The sequence below is a fragment of the Pagrus major genome, chromosome 12, assembly GCF_040436345.1.
Source record: "Pagrus major chromosome 12, Pma_NU_1.0".
Lineage (NCBI taxonomy): Eukaryota > Metazoa > Chordata > Actinopteri > Spariformes > Sparidae > Pagrus > Pagrus major.
The window spans coordinates 1,722,912-1,740,889 of record NC_133226.1 but is presented as its reverse complement, the minus strand read 5'-3'; the positions used below and the strand labels follow the sequence as shown (position 1 = coordinate 1,740,889).

Sequence of the window (17,978 nt, the reverse complement as noted above, 5' to 3'; positions counted from 1 at the left end):
CATCATTCAAATGGATAGCAACAGCATGGATATTAGCAGGGAAAGGGATAGCTTTACTCAAGAGATAGATAGATGACAGAGATGCACTTTCTCCTAGAATGTAAAACATTCAACGAAACAAGGAACATTTATTTTAATAAACTTAATTCGGTAATCTCAAAGTTCAAAGAGCTGAACGACATATCAAAATTAAAAATACTCCTGGGAGAAGGAGATGGGGCATGCCTTGCTGCCCAATATGTGTCAACATATGAGGGACAGTGAATGACCGACACACACACGCAGGCACACGCACACACACACTGCATATACTGTATATATAATTAATGTAAATCAATTTTAGTGTTGTGTTTGTGTTGTTATTTGTGATGTTATGTCCGAGTGGTCGGACAGATGCTTTGGCAACATTCTTGTTAAACTTTCATGCCAATAAAGCCCCTTTGGATGGATGGATGGATGGATGGATGGGTGGATGTGTGAATGGGTGAATGGGTGGATGGGTGGGTGGGTGGGCAGGTAGGTATTTAACATGTAACCAATTGGGCCTAAATCATTTGCTATGGCAATAATACCTGCAGCTCAGCTTAATATCAAAAACACCCTGAGTTCATTAGTTAATAGTAACTTTGTCTCAGGTTCATTGGCTAGGAGTAACAAAACCTGAATTTTGTAGGCTAATGAACCTTTATATAGATAAATGTTTAAAAAGTGTTCAATGTTTGGATGTTTTAGTTTCATTTTATCTGGATATAAATGCTGGATTTAGATTCAAGCTCATCTTTTATCTGTCTGTCACTAGAATCTGTGACAGTAATAGCAAATTCCTACTGCATATTCTAATGTATATTCTAATGTGTCTGACTGAGAAAGAAAATCAAGCTGAATATAAATACTGAACAACTCACTTGGGGAGGTTACTATATAAGATACAATTTATTCTAATCATAGGATGCTAACAGTCCAGCACCATAGTAGCAGCAGCTTAATCATACAAACCCCAATTCCAATGAGGTTGGGAGGTTGTGTAAAACTAAATAAAAACAGACTACAATGATTTGCAAATCCTTTTCAACTTATATTAAATTGAATACACTACAAAGACAAGATATTTATGTTCAAACTGATAAACTTGTTTTTTTGCAAATATTCACTCATTTTGAATTTGATGCCTGCAACACGTTCCAAAAAAGCTGGGACAGGGGCATGTTTACCACTGTGTTACATCACCTTACCTTTTAACAACACTCAATAAGTGTTTGGGAACTGAGGACACTAATTGTTGAATCTTTGTAGGTGGAATTCTTTCCCATTCTTGCTTGATGTACGACTTCAGTTGCTCAACAGTCCGGGGTCTCCATTGTCATATTTTGTGCTTCATAATGCGCCACACATTTTCAATGGGAGACAGGTCTGGACTGCAGGCAGGCCAGTCTAGTACCCGCACTCTTTTACTATGAAGCCACGCTGTTGTAACACCTAAAGAATGTGGCTTATCATTGTCTTGCTGAAATAAGCAGGGATGTCCCTGAAAAAGACGTTGCTTGGATGGCAGCATATTTTGCTCCAAAACCTATATGTACCTTTCAGCATTAATGGTGCCTTCACAGATGTGCAAGTTACCCATGCCATGGGCACTAACACACCCCCACACCATCACAGATGCTGGCTTTTGAACTTTGCGCTGATAACAATCTGGATGGTCCTTTTCCTCTTTGGCCCGGAGGACAAGACGTCCATGATTTCCAAAAACAATTTGAAATGTGGACTCGTCACACCACAGCAACCTTTTCCACTTTGCGTCAGTCCATCTCAGATGAGCTCGGGCCCAGAGAAGTTTCTGGGTGTTGTTGAAATATGGCTTTCGCTTTGCATGGTAGAGTTTTAACTTGCATTTGTAGATGTAGCAACGAACTCTGTTAACTGACAATGGTTTTCCGAAGTGTTCCTGAGCCCACATGGTAATATCCTTTACAGAATGATGTCGGTTTTTAATGCAGTGCCGCCAGGAAGGTCACGGGCATTCAATGTTGGTTTTCGGCCTTTACGTGCAGAGATTTCTCCAGATTCAAACAAACAAACAAACAAACAGGTGTTTTTTTGAGCATTCCTCAAAAGTAGTCTTTTGTTGCCCCTGTCCCAGCTTTTTTGGAACGTGTTGCAGGCATCAAATTCAAAATGAGTGATTATTTGCAAAAAAACAATTAAGTTTATCAGTTTGAACATTAAATATCTTGTCTTTGTAGTGTATTCAATTGAATATAAGTTGAAAAGGATTTGCAAATCATTGTATTCTGTTTTTATTTCGTCCCAACTTCATTGGAATTGGGGTTTGTATGATTAAGCTGCTGCTACTATGGTGCTGGACTGTTAGCATCCTATGATTAGAATAAATTGTATCTTATATAGTAACCTCCCCAAGTGAGTTGTCCAGTATTTATATTCAGCTTGATTTTCTTTCTCAGTCAGACAAAAATATGTGTCTCTCTCCTCCCAGAGATGAGATTATTTGTTTCTGTATTTTAGGTGTAGATTAGCTCTTTACCTGAACCTTCTCAGCTTTCAATAATCTAACCATAGAGAGTATAATTTTTTTTTAATTTTTAAAGTTTGTGGTTCTGAAAAGTGAGGCAATGCAGAAGCGCCTTCAACCTCCATTCTTCCTAATGACCAGCAGGGGGCAACTGCACTGGTTTCAGATAGAAGTCAGATTCCGTATATGAGAAAATGGCCCTCTCATTAGAAAAACTGTTTACTGAGGTAATAATTCAAGTGATTTACTTGATTCATAACTATTACTAAGTAGTTATTAAGCCCATTAACGACCATTAACTCATTAGGAAACTGAGTTTATGGTCTTAAATGGTCTTAATAACTAGTTTCAAGTCTTCCTCATTACAGCATGGTGTTCACTTAGCAATTGATGGTCCCATTTAGAGTAAAATAGACAATAAAGAACAGTATGTTTTAGGGCCTGGCTACCTTCTAATGACAAGGTGCTACCAGGGTATGTCCTCGAGTTGTCAGATCCAATCAGAATAGAAGCTTAGCTATTCTCCCCAGCTCCACCCTTTAAACAAAAATGGTCACTTCTGGCTCCAAAAAAAACCCAATATTGCATCAGAAATAATGCCAAGCTCAAGGTTTCAATATAATTGTCCACCAAGCAATGGTGTGGCCAGGCTGATGTGCTATTTCACTACACAGTTCAGTCATTCTCAGGGATTGGTGTGACACTCTGCCACCAATCTGCTGTGTCTGAACTTGAAAAAATTGTGTCAAGTTCCAGGACTGCCCTCTTGTATGAAAATGTCAAGCCTTAAAAGAAGGACTTAGGCTTTTTTCTCCTCAACTGTCACTAAGTAGCAGCCTATTGGAGCTTTTGTGTTTGATGGCTGGATGTGATTCCTGAGTTATGGATCTGATTAAAGACAAGTTTTAAGTTTCACACCAGGACAGGCCTCGAAGCTCACATCCCAGTATTGGCTAATGAAACTGCTTGTTAAAACTGACATGACGCTCTGGGGTAAATTACAAGTTCTAGCTGAGCCTGTTAGTGATGGTGACAACCGGTGCTTCTCATGAACACAGAGGGAGATCTCAGTAAATACACTGTGCACACACCTGTTTGGTAAAGTAGTGGTTCCAGTGTTCAAAATATATATAGATTATAATTAATAATTAATAATAATTAATTTTGCATATGGCCTCTGAAGCGTAGTAAGTTTGACTCTTAAGGTTTCTTATGCCACAAAAAGGATGTCAGTACCTTGTTTAGATCTTTAAAAAAAATTGTACAGGAACTTTAAAAGGAATGCAGGGTAAAAAATATATGAATTTAGTTAAGATATGTTTAGTCTTCCAATTAAGGACAGAGGTAATTCAATCCATCTTTTAAAGGTCAAGTTTGGTTTGATCCAATAATTTAATGTAATTTTATATCTATATATTATCCAACGATTTCCCGACCCAGATTCCCAGATACTTAAATCCACTGGGAGACCATTTTAAGGGTGATATGCCTGATTAGGGTGTCATGCACATTAAATGGCAGTATCTCACTTTTATTAAAGTTAAGTTTATAGCCAGATGATGCACTGTATTCTGTCAGGCATTCTAGCAGTGGTGAAAATGAAGTTAGTGGGTCCTTGATGAACAATAGCAGGTCGTCAGCATATAGTGATAGCTTATGTTCAGCACAGCCAAATTGAATTCCTGCAATATTAAGGTTAGATCTAATGGCACAGGCCAGGGGTTCAATGGCCAGATTGAAAAGCAAGGGTGAAGTTGGACATCCTTCCCTATAGCCTTTCGTGAGAGAGATGAGGTCAGACAAAATACCATTAGTCATAATTCTAGCTTTTGCAGCATTGAAAATTGTTTTAATATATTTAGTCTTTTATATATTTAAGTCTTTTTCCAAAGTTCATTATTTCTAGGGTCTCTAAGAGAGTGTCTGTTGAAGGCTTTGAAAGCATCCATTGAGACTATTAGCATATGATCGTCTTGTTTCTGAGTTAATTATGTGAAGTAGTAATGCACATTATCAGACCCTTGTCTGTCTCTAATAAACTTTGTTTGATCTGCATGAATAATTTTTGGAATAACTTTCTCAAGTCTGCTTGCAATCAATTTAGCTAATATTGTATGATCTGCATTTAATACATTTAGTGGCCTGTAAAAGTTAGGGTTAACCCTAACCACAGTTTTGTTTATCTTTACCTGGCTGTTGCCATTTCTAGAGTGCTTAGAAGTTTTTGATTATTAAGTGACTCTAAGATCATGTTGGTAAGGGGGATGCTTATTTATCTTTAATATTTATAATATTATATTGGAAAGCCATCAGGGCCTGGTGATTTATTATTTTATAATGAGTTTACTGCATGGGTTAGGGTTAGGGTTAGGCCTCTGCTACAACTATATCAGTTTTTAATTATGTAAAAAAAATCTTTGCATCTATATTGTCAGATTTATGGTCAGATTTATATAGGGACTCATGATAAAATAAACATCTATTGTTAAAGGTCCCATATTATGAAAAACTCACTTTTTCTGGGATTTGGGGTGTTATTTTGGGTCTATGGTGCTGCCACACGCATAAAAACTTTGAAAAAAGACCATCCGTGCTTTTTGAGTGAGATACAGATTTTTGATGGTGTCTTGCCTGCAGTTTCCAGATGAGCATGTCAAATTCGGCATCAGTCACCGACGTCATTGATCAATCATTTGAATATTCCCACCCATAGTGTCTCCACCCACCAGGTACAGCGTTACCGTCTCGGAGCTCGCCATTACGCTATCGAAAGCACCATGTCAAAGCGCAATGAGAAGTGTTCTGTTGTTGGTTGTAAAAATCAACATAAGTGCCTATATTCTGTCCCAGCTACAGAAGAGACAGTGGTTGCGTTTCATTTTTAAGGACAACGTGCCGGCTACAGTTCGTGTAAGTTTGTTTGTTTGTGTGTGCTAACCACTTCACATCGGACTGCTTCAGTAACGAGGGTCAGTACAAAGCTGGCTTTGCCTCGACACTGACCCTCGTAAAAGGATCAGTCCCAACCATACGGGACCCAGCAACTGCCCCCGAGCCACAGGTAAGTGTCGCCACGTTTTGATAGTATTTACAGTTGCCTACGAGTATGGTGAAGTCAGCTTGAAATTGGCTAACTAGTTAGCTCCGCTTCGGTCCGCTATGCAACGGCGTTTGAAGCGAGTTTAATGTTAATAATATTACGGTTGTCACAGTAAAAAGTCTGGAAACGTGCAGACTGGAGACAGAGACTATGCGAACAGTGTCCAAGAGTTTGGAGACTGTGTTGGAGACAAGCACAGCTTTCGCTAGCTGTTTTTAGATGTTACCTGTTGCAGGTCAGTGGGGGATGGGAGCCGGGTGGTTGTGTTGGGGAGTCCTGCTGCAGCCGCAGAGTCTGTATTTTTCTGAGCCTCTCCTTCTGGGTCCGATTCTGGGTCAAACTGGTGTGGTTGAACGACAGCATCTCGGCGAGCCATAGCGATACATCCGCCGTAAACATTAGCGCATGCTACCGCGAGCTTAAGCGGTATCCTCTCCCTGAGAGGGGCGTGTAGCAGGACGGAGCTCATTAGCATTAAAGGTGCAGGCACAGAAACAGCCTGCTCTCAGTAGAGCTCACTTGAGCGACTTTCAGACAGCTGAAATTCAGGACCACGGATGGGTTTGGGGCAATACATTTCGAATACAGTGTTGTTGGACCTCTGACAGCTGCGTGAAATTGATGAAAAACAGTATAATATGGGACCTTTAATATCTACGGGGTTGCTAATAAGTTGTCCCTCCTCTGTCTGAACTGCCTGGATTACTTAGCAGCTTCCTGTCTCTTAATTTGCCACGTGAGCAGTTTGCTTGTCTCCAAATTCATAGTTGTGGAGGGGGGCGTGGTCGAGGTGCGGCTGCGGGAGAGAGAGAGGTGGTGAGGGCTCAGGAGAGCAGCGCCAGGTGAGTGATTGACAGAGCTCGCACCGGTTAGTAATCACCGTCTCCCTTTATATGCAGTAGCGTGCTGGACCTCAGATGGGAGATGCTGGGGAGACGCTCAGGAGAGCAGAAGGGGAAGCTGCAGGATGAGTCGCAGTCCGTGACGCACGAGCCGCATTCAGTTCCCCTGACCTGTGATAGCTTTGTGATTCGAGCAATAAAAGGCTTAAATCAAGAACTGTGTGCTTGGTGCTTACTGAAAGAACTCATGGTAGCACGGAAAAGGCTACAATAGTAATGGTATTTTGTCTTTGCCATTGCTGCTTCTGCTTTGTTGGAGCATAGGTTGTTGTGTACAATATGTTTCTGGGTTAATCAATTTAGGGTTTCTGTTTTTTTGGTGTTAGAATGTATCTGTTCACATTCACAAATTTCTTTCTCTAGTTTAACCAGCATTTTCTTTCTTTTCTCTGACTTTATGTGCATTATAAGATAGAATGTGACCTCTCCTATACACTTTGAGAGATTCCCAAATAACTGAATGTTACACAAAATCAAAGTTGGTCTCTGAAAAAATATCTGTGTGGGTATTCATAACTTGTATAAATTCTGGGTCTCTCTGTAGATAGGGCTGAAATCTTAATTTGCATCGGAAATTATGTATGGTATTTGTCTCCCAGGTTAACACAATAGGATTATGGTCTGACAGATTGACAGCAAGGTAACAGCAGTTTTTCACCATTGTTAGCATATTCTGGGAGACTAAGAACATGTCAATTCTAGAATATGACTTGTGTATGTTAAGATGAATTGGTGATTTGGATGAAGTTTACGCCATATGTCTCAGATCTCTTAATCCTTGATTGATGATTGTTGCCAACTTAGATAGTGACGTTGATTTGGTTGAGGTACGGTCCATTGAGGGATCCAAGACTAAGTTAAAGTCACCACCAATTATACATAAACCCTCAGCTGCACCTAGTTTCACCACTAAGTTATTGAATACAATTGGATCATCATAGTTGGGTCCATGAATGATGATGAGGGTTACTTTATTATTATTTAGTATGCAGTTAACAACAAAAATCTGCCATTTATATCCTTTTCTCTTTCATTCAATTGGAAATTCTATTTCTTGTTTATCAACAGGGCTACTCATCTTGATTTAGAGGTAAAGGAAGAGTATAAAACTTTTCCAACCCAGCTTGTACGTAAAAGTGCTCCAAGTCAGATAGGTGCATTTCTTAGTTACAGTTACAGTTACAACTGGGACAACCTGGAGATCCAGCGCTCTCCCCTGTACGCAGAGCTCATCACCCCCCCGCTAAGATGGTGCAGGCGACGGCGGCACAGAAAGCAGAAGAGGGGTAAGAGGCGGGGACTTCAAGTTAAGCTAAAGGCTAAACCCCATAAACCAGCCATCCCAAGCCTCTTTCTTGCCAATGCCTGGTCGCTAAACAATAAAATGGACGAGCTGCGACTGTGGATTACTTCACACAGCCTAAACCACTGTGTGATGGTAATAACAGAGACTTGGCTGGACCAGATGCTGCGATCATGCTAGCTGGCCGCGCCATCTTCCGAGCAGACAGGACAGCTAACTCCAGTAAGAGCAGAGGAGGAGGACTTTGTATGTACGTGAACAACAGCTGGTGTTCAAATGCCATAGTCAAAGACACTCACTGCTCTCCGGACATAGACTGCATCATGTTACAGTGCCGACCTTTCTACTTGCCCAGGGAGTTTACATCGGTCACTATCACAGCTGTTTATGTACCACCGCAAGCCAACGCCAGGTTAGCCATGGAGAAGCTACACCACTCCATTAGTCAACACCAGTCGGCCCACCCAGACAGCATTGTGGTAACGTCAGGGGACTTTAATCATGCCAACTTGAAGTCTGTCCTGCCAAAACTCCACAAATATGTGAACTTCCCGACAAAAGAAAATAACACTCTGGATCAGGTCTACTGTAACATCTCCAAAGTATTCAAAGCCAGCCCTCTGCCACATCTGGGTCTCTCAGACCATCTGTCTATGTCTCTGATCCCAGCATACAAAACTCTCAGCTGTAGACAAAGACCAACTATGAAGACAGTCAAAGTATGGACTGAGGAAGCCACCTCAGCCCTGCAGGACTGCTTCGCGGACACAGACAGGGATGTTCTTGCTGAGGGGACAGCCCTGGAGGGACACATGTCAGCTGTCCTTTCATACATACACTTCTGTGCGGGGACTGTTTCAGAGACAAAAACTGTTAAAGTGCTCCCCAACCAGAAACCGTGGTTCATCGGCAGGTGAGAACCCTGCTCAGGACATGGGATTCTGCCTTTAAGTCTGGGGACCTGCAGGCCTACAAACAAGCACGTCGAAGCCTGAGGAGAGGCATCAATGAGACCAAACGCAGGTACAAGCAGCGCATAGAGGGGCACTTCACGTAAGAGTGCTGTTTGTGGACTTCAGCTCAGCATTTAACACGGTCATCCCCCACAAACTAATCCACAAACTGAGCAACCTTGGCTCAGGCAGTTCACTGTGCACATGGATACTGGACTTTCTCAGCAACAGACCACAAAACATCAAGATGGGAGGCCGCACATCATCCACTCTCATCCACCCCACCAACACCATCGTCAAATTTGCTGATGACACGACCATAGTAGGACTGATAACAAATAACAACGAGTCAGAGATTCAGCATCTGACAGAATGGTGTTCGGACAATAACCTGGACTTGAACACCTTGAAAACCAAGGAACTGATTGTGGATTTCCGGAAATCCAAACGCAGAGCTTTCTGCCCTTGTGACCTACTGCTGCACGGTGTGGGTCTCCAGCTGCACAACACAGGACAGGAAGGACCTGCAGCGGGTGGTGAGGGCATCGGAGCATGTCATCGGGACGACACTACCCCCTCTCAAAGATATTTACACTGGTCGACTCCAAAAGAAGGCCAGCTGTATTGTTAAGGACCCCACTTACCCCGGACATTACCCCTGCCCTCTGGCAAGAGATATAGATCTATCAGATCTAAAACAAACAGAATGGAGAATAGTTTCTTCCCACAGGCAGTGAAATGCACACCCCCTTGTTAAGGAACCTTAATTAAGAAAATAAAGTTGATTTTTTTCTGGACTCTTCATCATAAGTGCAAAGAAAAGAAGAACCATGGGTAAAAGATAAAACCTGACATGACCCCACAAATTAACCCCATTTTTAACATTACATAACAAAAACAGTGGGTACGTTATCATCAAACTACTTCTGCCGAACTCCGCAGCTGCTACCAGCTGGTATTGTAAGCTTTTGGCCACAGAGCCATCTTGGCCAAAAAAGAGAATAGTAAAAGAAAAATATGATTGAAAATAAGACAGTTTACAGTCTGTGTAGTTGGTGATTAAGGCTGCATCACAGCTATCTTAATAAGAGAGAGAAAAACAACAACAGTGAATGAGTAAGTAGCCAGACAGACCTTATGGGGGGTGTGTTAAATCACAGCGGTACATCCTTTAGTGTCTATGCCTCAGTGTGCCAGGTAAAAGAGGCATATAGTAGGCATATGGTAAATAAAAACGAATACTGGAGGCAGGTGCTGCATCACTGTGATATAGGCAACACAACTAAAATGTCTTTACTCACTTCTCCAGAGCAGTGAGAAGAAACTTCGGCTAGAATATGACAGCTCCTTGGTGACGTATCAAAAGTTTGGCAGGGTAAAACAGGGAATATTCAGTATTTTTCTCACATTCTTTTTCACTCCACTGAATTCGTCCGGGTAGAAAGAGATCCTCTTGTTGTCCAAATGAATGTCGCCTTGCGAGCCGGAGGACCTTTTCTCTGTGGGCGAAGTTGAGAAAGAATTTTGCAATGATGTCTGAAACTTTCCCAATGTGGTGAGCCCTCTCCACCGTGATCGGGGATGGAAAGTTGTCACAGCCTGGGAGCCTCGGCACGAGCTGCTCCAGGAACCCCACTGCGTCTCATCCCTCCATCTTCTCCGGTATATTAATAATCCTCATTTTGGACCTCCTGCTACAGTTCTCAAGGTCGTCTGCTTTTTCTTTCAGGATAGCCATTTGTTTTTCCAACTTCTCCGTGCAACTACAATTGTCAGTAATGATGCTGTCGTTGGCGCCCACATGTGTCTCCAACTCCTGGACTTGTTCAGATAATGAAGAGAGCGATGGTTCAATCTTGTTCAGCAATATTTATATGACTGCCATCTTCTTGTCAATGTGTTCAAGCAGGTTGTCTTTACTCTCCTGGATAGCCTTTAAAAAGCTGTCGTTTGCCTTTTGTCTGCCGACCATGATTGCAGGGCTAGCTTCAGAGCTTGTTTCGGTGTAACGAGGCGGTTTATGTCACTTTTTCCTCCTGAGGTTTGCCATGCATTCAACTTTGGGAGCTCACGAAAGTATGTCCATACCTGACTACGTCACCTGATTATTCCTAACAGTAAAGTAGAGGTATTATGCTGCAGAGTGCCAGTGAAGCCAGTTTTTTCCATGTTTTGCAATGAGAATGTGGTCAGTGTTTGTGTCCAGAGCCGGTGGATCACTGCAGGGACTGAGTGGGCTCAGTCCATCTGTTCGCTCTGAATGTCAATGTATTCCAGTGGGCCCCAGGGAGCTGGTGTGGGTAGTGCCGTTCATGCTTAATTGGGTGACAAATCCTCAAACATGATTGTAAACATCCTGAAAGGAATACCTTGACATTTTGATTTTAGTCTGCAGTTGGATTTCATTGTAGCAGACAGTTGACAAGTTGTTGTGTGTGAGTGTGGAGTTTTTCCATTATACTACACTGAACCAAAATGTGATTTCACTGCAATTTTAAACCCCCTTCACAAAAGTAATTGTCATTCCCCGAGGGAAAATAAAGCACCTTTATTGGCTTGGTGAAACTATGTTTACTGAACCTGCCCTCATTCAGTGTATCCCTATTTTCCCAGAATGACCTTCAACAAATCCTGTGAACTTCCTCTGTTCAGTAGTTTTGTCAGTGAGAAGGAAGTGATAGAGTAATAAATCAATATTGGTGTTGTGTTTGTGTTGTTATTTGTTATGTTCTGTCCGAATGTTTGGACAAGTTGTGTTTTGATGCTTTGGCAACATTGTTGTAAAACTTTCATGCCAATGAAGCCCCTTTGAATTGAATTGAATTGAATTGAGTAAAAGTTTATTACAAGGTCCACTTAATAGAGTATAGTGGTAGTTCAGGCAGAGGACTGAAGTTGAGCGCTTAGCTGATTGGCATTAGCTGCTCTATTCTTGATTCTGCATCAATGGGACATTCATCATCTTTTGACCTCAAGCTGACAAGTAATGTAGATCTAGATATGTAACTAGAACTCTACTGGTGCACACTAAAATCCTGCAAGGGAGATTTAGGGCTATCTATCTATCTATCTATCTATCTATCTATCTATCTATCTGTCTGTCTGTCTGTCTGTCTGTCTGTCTGTCTGTCTGTCTGTCTGTCTGTCTGTCTGTCTGTCTGTCTGTCTGTCTTGTCTTGTCTTGTCTTGTCTTGTCTTGTCTTGTCTTGTCTTGTCTTGTCTTGTCTTGTCTTGTCTTGTCCTGTCCTGTCCTGTCCTGTCCTGTCCTGTCCTGTCCTGTCCTGTCCTGTCCTGTCTAGTCTTCCATGCAGCTGTCATACACCACTCCAACGTGAAATGGCAAGCACCCTGAGAACAAAGGGCTGTTTGAGGGTTAAGACTTGGGTTTTGGGAAAAAATGTTGGGTAAGGGTTTAGGTTAGGGATGTGTTATGGACATGGGCTCCTCACAAGGGCAGAAATAGAAATATGATTGCATGTCTGAGAGACCTACCTGCTTCATAAGTTGTGGCGTGCGCAGTCATACTCCAGGTGCTGGACTTGCGACCTTTGGTTACCATGACGGCAAACTCGTACATAGTGTTTGGTTTGAGGCCAGTGACAGTGTGGCTGAGAGCTGTGGTGTCTGCAGACTGTAAACACAATAAAGATGTAGAATTGACATGTTTTTAGAATAAAATGGAAGGCAAATGTGAAATTGTTTGTCAAGACAAAAGACTAAAGCTGTTGTTACAGTACATATTTTTGCCAATAAAGAAGAATTCTAGACTTAATGAGATGAATAATGCCTCAGAATTTCATTAAAACCCTGATCATTTTTTGTGTGGACAGTCATTCTTTCCTTGGGTTTGTACTTGTGATAGAATTTCAAAGACTTCCACATCAGTGAATATTAACAAACTTCAGCATCTGCAAACTCAGTTCTGTTTTCACCTTAAGACTAGGCTTATGTTTGTCCTTGTGTCACCAAGAAAATGTCTTATATTCTGAGACTGATGGAGAGAAAAGAGGGAGAAAAGACTTCTCTCCATCTCTGTCTCCTGCCAACTGCGCTTTATTAAGGTGAGCTGACTGTCTGCCCTTGTATAGATTTACTATTTCCAGTGTTTTGAAGCAGACAAGCAGTCTCACAAGGTGAACAGGAGAAAATTAAAACATCAGTGAAGGATGGTTTTCACAGCAATCGAAATGATTCCGGCTGAGATTTTAGTACAATATTTTTTATAGTTCTGTGACTCATGAAAAACATGACACTGAAATACAACTCGTGTCATTTATTAAGTTTGATAAATGCCAATGGGCAGTGGTGTTTATGCACCGCAGCTTGGAAAGATAATCGCATTGCATGTCTACGCGGGTTCATGTGTGCACAAAATATGACAGTTGCGTTTTCCAGCAACACAGACCAGACATAAAGGGCGCACTCACACTAGGCAATCTGTAATCTGTGCCCAAGCATGTTTGGCCCCAAAGTCCAGTTTGTTTGATTAGTGTGAGCACTCCGTACCGTGCTCAAGCACAGTACAATTTCTTGGCCCTTGTATCATTGGAAGAGGTGTGTTTCTGTACGGTACGGTTGCTCATGCACGAGCACAAGTACGGGTGCGCAACATGGACGGGCGACTATGACCAAAATGACATGAATTAAGCCACAAAAAAGTCAGTAAAGTCATGTTCTTGTGAACGAGATGACGTATGTACAAGAGATAACTGTGCTTGAGCCTGGTTGTGGCCAGAGCAATGTGAATGCAGGCCAGCGGGTGACTGGGAAGGAGGGACAATCCTGCTTCGGTACAGTTCGGAGCAACTGGGCCAAAAGTGACTGCACCCTAAGATGGCACTCACAGGCACTCATAATTTTAAAACAAGACAATGATTATCTGGTCTCTCAGTCAGGGTTTAGTTACAAGTCAAGATTAATAGTAGGGTTGTACCGATCCGATCACGTGACTCGGAAATCGGGGCCGATCACGCCACTGAAGTTTGATCGGGACTCGGACGTTACGACCCGATCAGAGATCGGTTTTATATATATTTATTTAGTCATTATTTGTATTAGATTTTTGATATATGGGCTATTGGTGATTCAAAATAAAAAAAATAAAATGAGTATTTACTACCACCGTTTACGACATGCGCATGCGCAGAAGACCAGCACGCCAGTTTGTTTTGAAGCGGAGTGGCGAGTTGTGGCGCACCATGTCTGCTGTGTGGAAGTATTTTAAAGTGAGTGATGAGAACGATGCAGTTGCAAACTGTCAGATATGTAAATTTGGGATATCGAGGGGTGGTAAGGACAAAGCTTCGTTTAATACCACAAACTTATTTGTGAATACCTGTTCTGACTTGAGAATCTTCAAGCTACCTCATAAGTGCTCAGTTTACACACTGCACTGCTTGAATATTGGCTCATTTGTTTTATTTTATATTGTATTTATTTTTAATCTAGCACTTTAAGTTAAGATGCTGTTTGTTTTAATATGAGACTATTGAGTCTAAGTTGCACTACGTTCTAATGTGAAGAGTATTTTTTCTGTTTTGACTGGAGAATGTTCAAGCACTGCTTGCATGCAAAATTGTGTATGATGTGTTGTGTATGTTACTTATTAAAATATAATAAAAAATAAGGGACACCTTGGATAGTTTTCTTCGATCTTTTTAATTTTTTAAATGTATTATAAGAGTATCGGATCGGGACTCGGTATCGGCAGATACTCAAAAATCAAAGGACTCGGACTCGTATCGGGGGCAAAAAACCCTGATCGGAGCATCCCTAATTAATAGGCTACAAGATTAAAAGCAATAGATTCATGTTGACTACTGAGTATAGCTTATATGCTTATGTTAACATTCTATAGCCAAAGCTTTGTAGTAAAGTAAATTGTGAGGACTGGACTAATCACCAGGCAGCAGAGCCAAAACTTAGTGTTCTATTTGATTATTTTCTACATTTTATATTTTCCACAATTTCTCATTAATGGTCATGTTATTTATGAGATAACCTCTTTATGTTTTAAGTGCACCAGAATGCATGAAAGGTAAGATGAAGTTAAGTCCCAAGTCAACACAGGTAAGTCCCAAGCAAAGTGCCAAATTAAGACAGCTAAGTCCCAAGTCAGGATTCAGTGAGAATATCATAGTGAATGAGTTATTGGTTTTACAGTCAATGTCAAGTCCCAAGTGATTTTGTGAAATCAAGTCGAGAGTAGTGAGATTCACAAGTCTGAGTCCTGTCCAAGTCATATCCACACCTCTGGCAGAATAATAATAAACTAGGAATTGATGTAGCACATTAACATCATGGACTGACTGTCTGTGTTTACCTTATACTTTCCACTAGTAGAGTAGCTGGTCTTCCACTTGACAGAGTAGTACCGCACCTCAGACGCCTTCTGGTTCTTGGTCATGGAGTTGTCAGCCCAGGAGACACGGACCGAGTCCGAGGACAGAGCCACAGCTTGCACACCCACCGGGGGGATCATGGGAGTGATGGTGTCTGGCATGGGAGTGGGGTATTTATCAAAGAGGTGGAAGAGGTCATCCTCAGATGGGTCAACGGGGTCTAAGGTGGGGCCGTTAACGGTAAGCAGGGTGTTTGGGGATAATTAATGAAATTATACAGTGTAATGAATGTGCGATAATGAAGATTTATATATGGAGATAAGTGTGACACAAGCATTTATTCAGATTAATATAGGTTTGTTACATGTTCAGATATGCACGGGTAAAAAAAAAAAGAAAAGTCAAACATAAAGATAAGATGACGTGGAAGATGATGCATGATGATACAATTTGGACATGCAGCAGGCAGCCATGTTTGTTTGAAAAGGAAGAAGAAAGGGAGGAGTGGATGGTAAGGAAATGAAAAACAGGAGAGAAAAGAGGAGATAAAAAGACAAACAGTAAGAAGACGGTGACAGATAAAAGGCCTCACTCTAAACAGAGGTGGAGCCTCAGATCCACAGAGAACCAACATACTTGTCATATTTATCATTTGTCTATATATTCCCATTTTCCCATATCTATCCCATTTCACATTTTTAAAGGGCATGGAGGGGATTTGTCTTTCTTAAAAAGTAAATAAATAAATAGATAAATATATAAATAAACACCAAAATGTCCTGAGAAATCACCAAAATTGGAAAATCTGACTTGATATATGAACAAATGAAAGCCCTCTGTGTGGATCTGTGTCTCTAGCCAATTGGAGAGCATATGCTGTCTTCATGTGCTTTCAAAAATACCGGAGACATGAGCATGTTCGAGAAAACTAAACTGAAAAATAAAATACATCTTTATTTTTGTGAATCATAGTACTTGAACATGCAGCATTTGAAAGCCTCACAGAATGTAGAAATGTGACTTCTGAAATAGGAAGTTAAAGCTGGAGGAGCACCTGAAGGTAGCAGAACATGAAACAGATGCTAACAGAAAGCTAGACGGAGCAGAGATAAACACAGTCATCAGAGGAATCAGAGATAAAACTTGCTCTGCTGATTTTAGCTCTGTGGCCTCTGATCTACTGTTAGTCAAACAAAGTAAGTGACACAGAGTTTGAAAACACCAACAGTTTTAAACTTTGCAATGCCGTTTTCTGGTTATTTTTAGTTTAATGTTTTTATTAAGTAGAACAGTCTGCAGGACAGCTAGAGATTATCTTTAAAGCAGAAAAATCACAATGAGGTTTGTTGCTGATGGTTTTACTGTTCTTGCCAGAATTACTGACCAAGATTACATGGTGAACAAAATAAAAATAAATTATAGACATAAAAGATGTCATAACTAAAAAACAGCAGAAAAAAATCTTTAACCATATTGATTCAAATGATGTGATTAAAATATATAAAAGCACAACTTTTAATTGCACTTAAAATGAAAAAAGTTCAGTGATTCTGTTCTTTTTCGAGAAAATGATCATAAATGACACCACAGAAAGCAGATCACTGTCTGTCCCTCTAGAATGTTTTCTGATTCAAAAATGTATTTTTGTGTGTTTGCCTCACACACACACATACGCACACATGCAGACATATAGAGAGAGGGAGACAGAGCGATTTTAGAAGTGTAACTGGAACAAATCACTTCAAACTTTGAGTTGTTCAGCTTACTCAGACTCATCATCATCATCAGCTCTCAAATCCACCTACACAATCTAGACTGTTGACAGGCCAAAGTGGGCAGGTGCAAACTGAACAGTAAAGTACAGGTGCAAACTGAACAGTAAAGTACAGGTGTAAATTGAACAGTAAAGTACAGGTGCAAACTGAGCAGTAAAGTACAGGTGCAAACTGAACAGTAAAGTACAGGTGCAAACTGAGCAGTAAAGTACAGGTGCAAACTGAGCAGTAAAGTACAGGTGCAACCTGTACAGTAAAGTACAGGTGCAAACTGTACAGTAAAGTACAGGTGCAAACTGAGCAGTAAAGTACAGGTGCAACCTGTACAGTAAAATACAGGTGCAACCTGTACAGTAAAGTACAAGTGCAAACTGTACAATAAAATACAAGTGCAAACCAGGGTTGGAATTTCGTCATTTTAGGGGCAAGGCCATTTGGCCTTCAATTTGCCAAAAAATACACAAAGAGACTTGAGACTTGACTTGGACTTGTACCCAAAAGACTTGAGACTCCACTTGGACTTACGATCTAGGATTTGTGAACAGTCTCAGTTTTTAGCCTCGCGAGTTGACTTTGACTGTCATTCCCTCTCAGTTGTTGCTTGAATGGATGGGCTGGAGGGTGGGAGAAGGACATTCTGTTGTGCACTCTTCTCTGATTGATTGTTATGTAAGCTAATGAGTGAAAAGTCTGAGTCAGGTTTGGAGACTGTATAACGTGTAACTTATGTGTAGTTTTGCTTGCAGCAAATGATAGAATGCTCATTATAGCCATTAAGCCAAGACTTGAGACTTGACTTGGACTTGCACCTCAGAGAATTGAGACCTGACTTAAGACTTGCAAAAAAAGACTTCGAGAGCATCTCTGTTTCATGCTTACAAATGTTAAAACGCGACCTTGAGCAGTAGTTTCTTGCCTGCAGTCTTCTTACCTAGCTGTCACGCTACCACCATCTCCTCCAGCTCCTGACATGAAAGTAAGCTCATAGCTCATAAACATGTAATATGAACGTTATATGAAATGTATTGTAGAAATGTTAATATGAATGTATCTGTGGTATGCCAACATTTTATT

At 41.0% G+C, this 17,978-nt stretch overlaps 1 protein-coding gene across 1 annotated transcript in view; it reads right to left on the bottom strand.

Annotated features, from left to right (window-relative positions):
* The window catches only part of dcc (DCC netrin 1 receptor), a 245,377-nt gene that overhangs the window by 65,890 nt on the left and 161,509 nt on the right, over positions 1-17,978 (bottom strand). Inside the window, exons 17-18 of the mRNA XM_073478346.1 lie at positions 15,111-15,349; positions 12,281-12,419 (exon numbers count right to left, since the gene is read on the bottom strand). Of these exons, the coding sequence (XP_073334447.1) occupies positions 12,281-12,419; positions 15,111-15,349 (378 nt within the window). The remainder of the gene's footprint in view (positions 1-12,280; positions 12,420-15,110; positions 15,350-17,978) is intronic.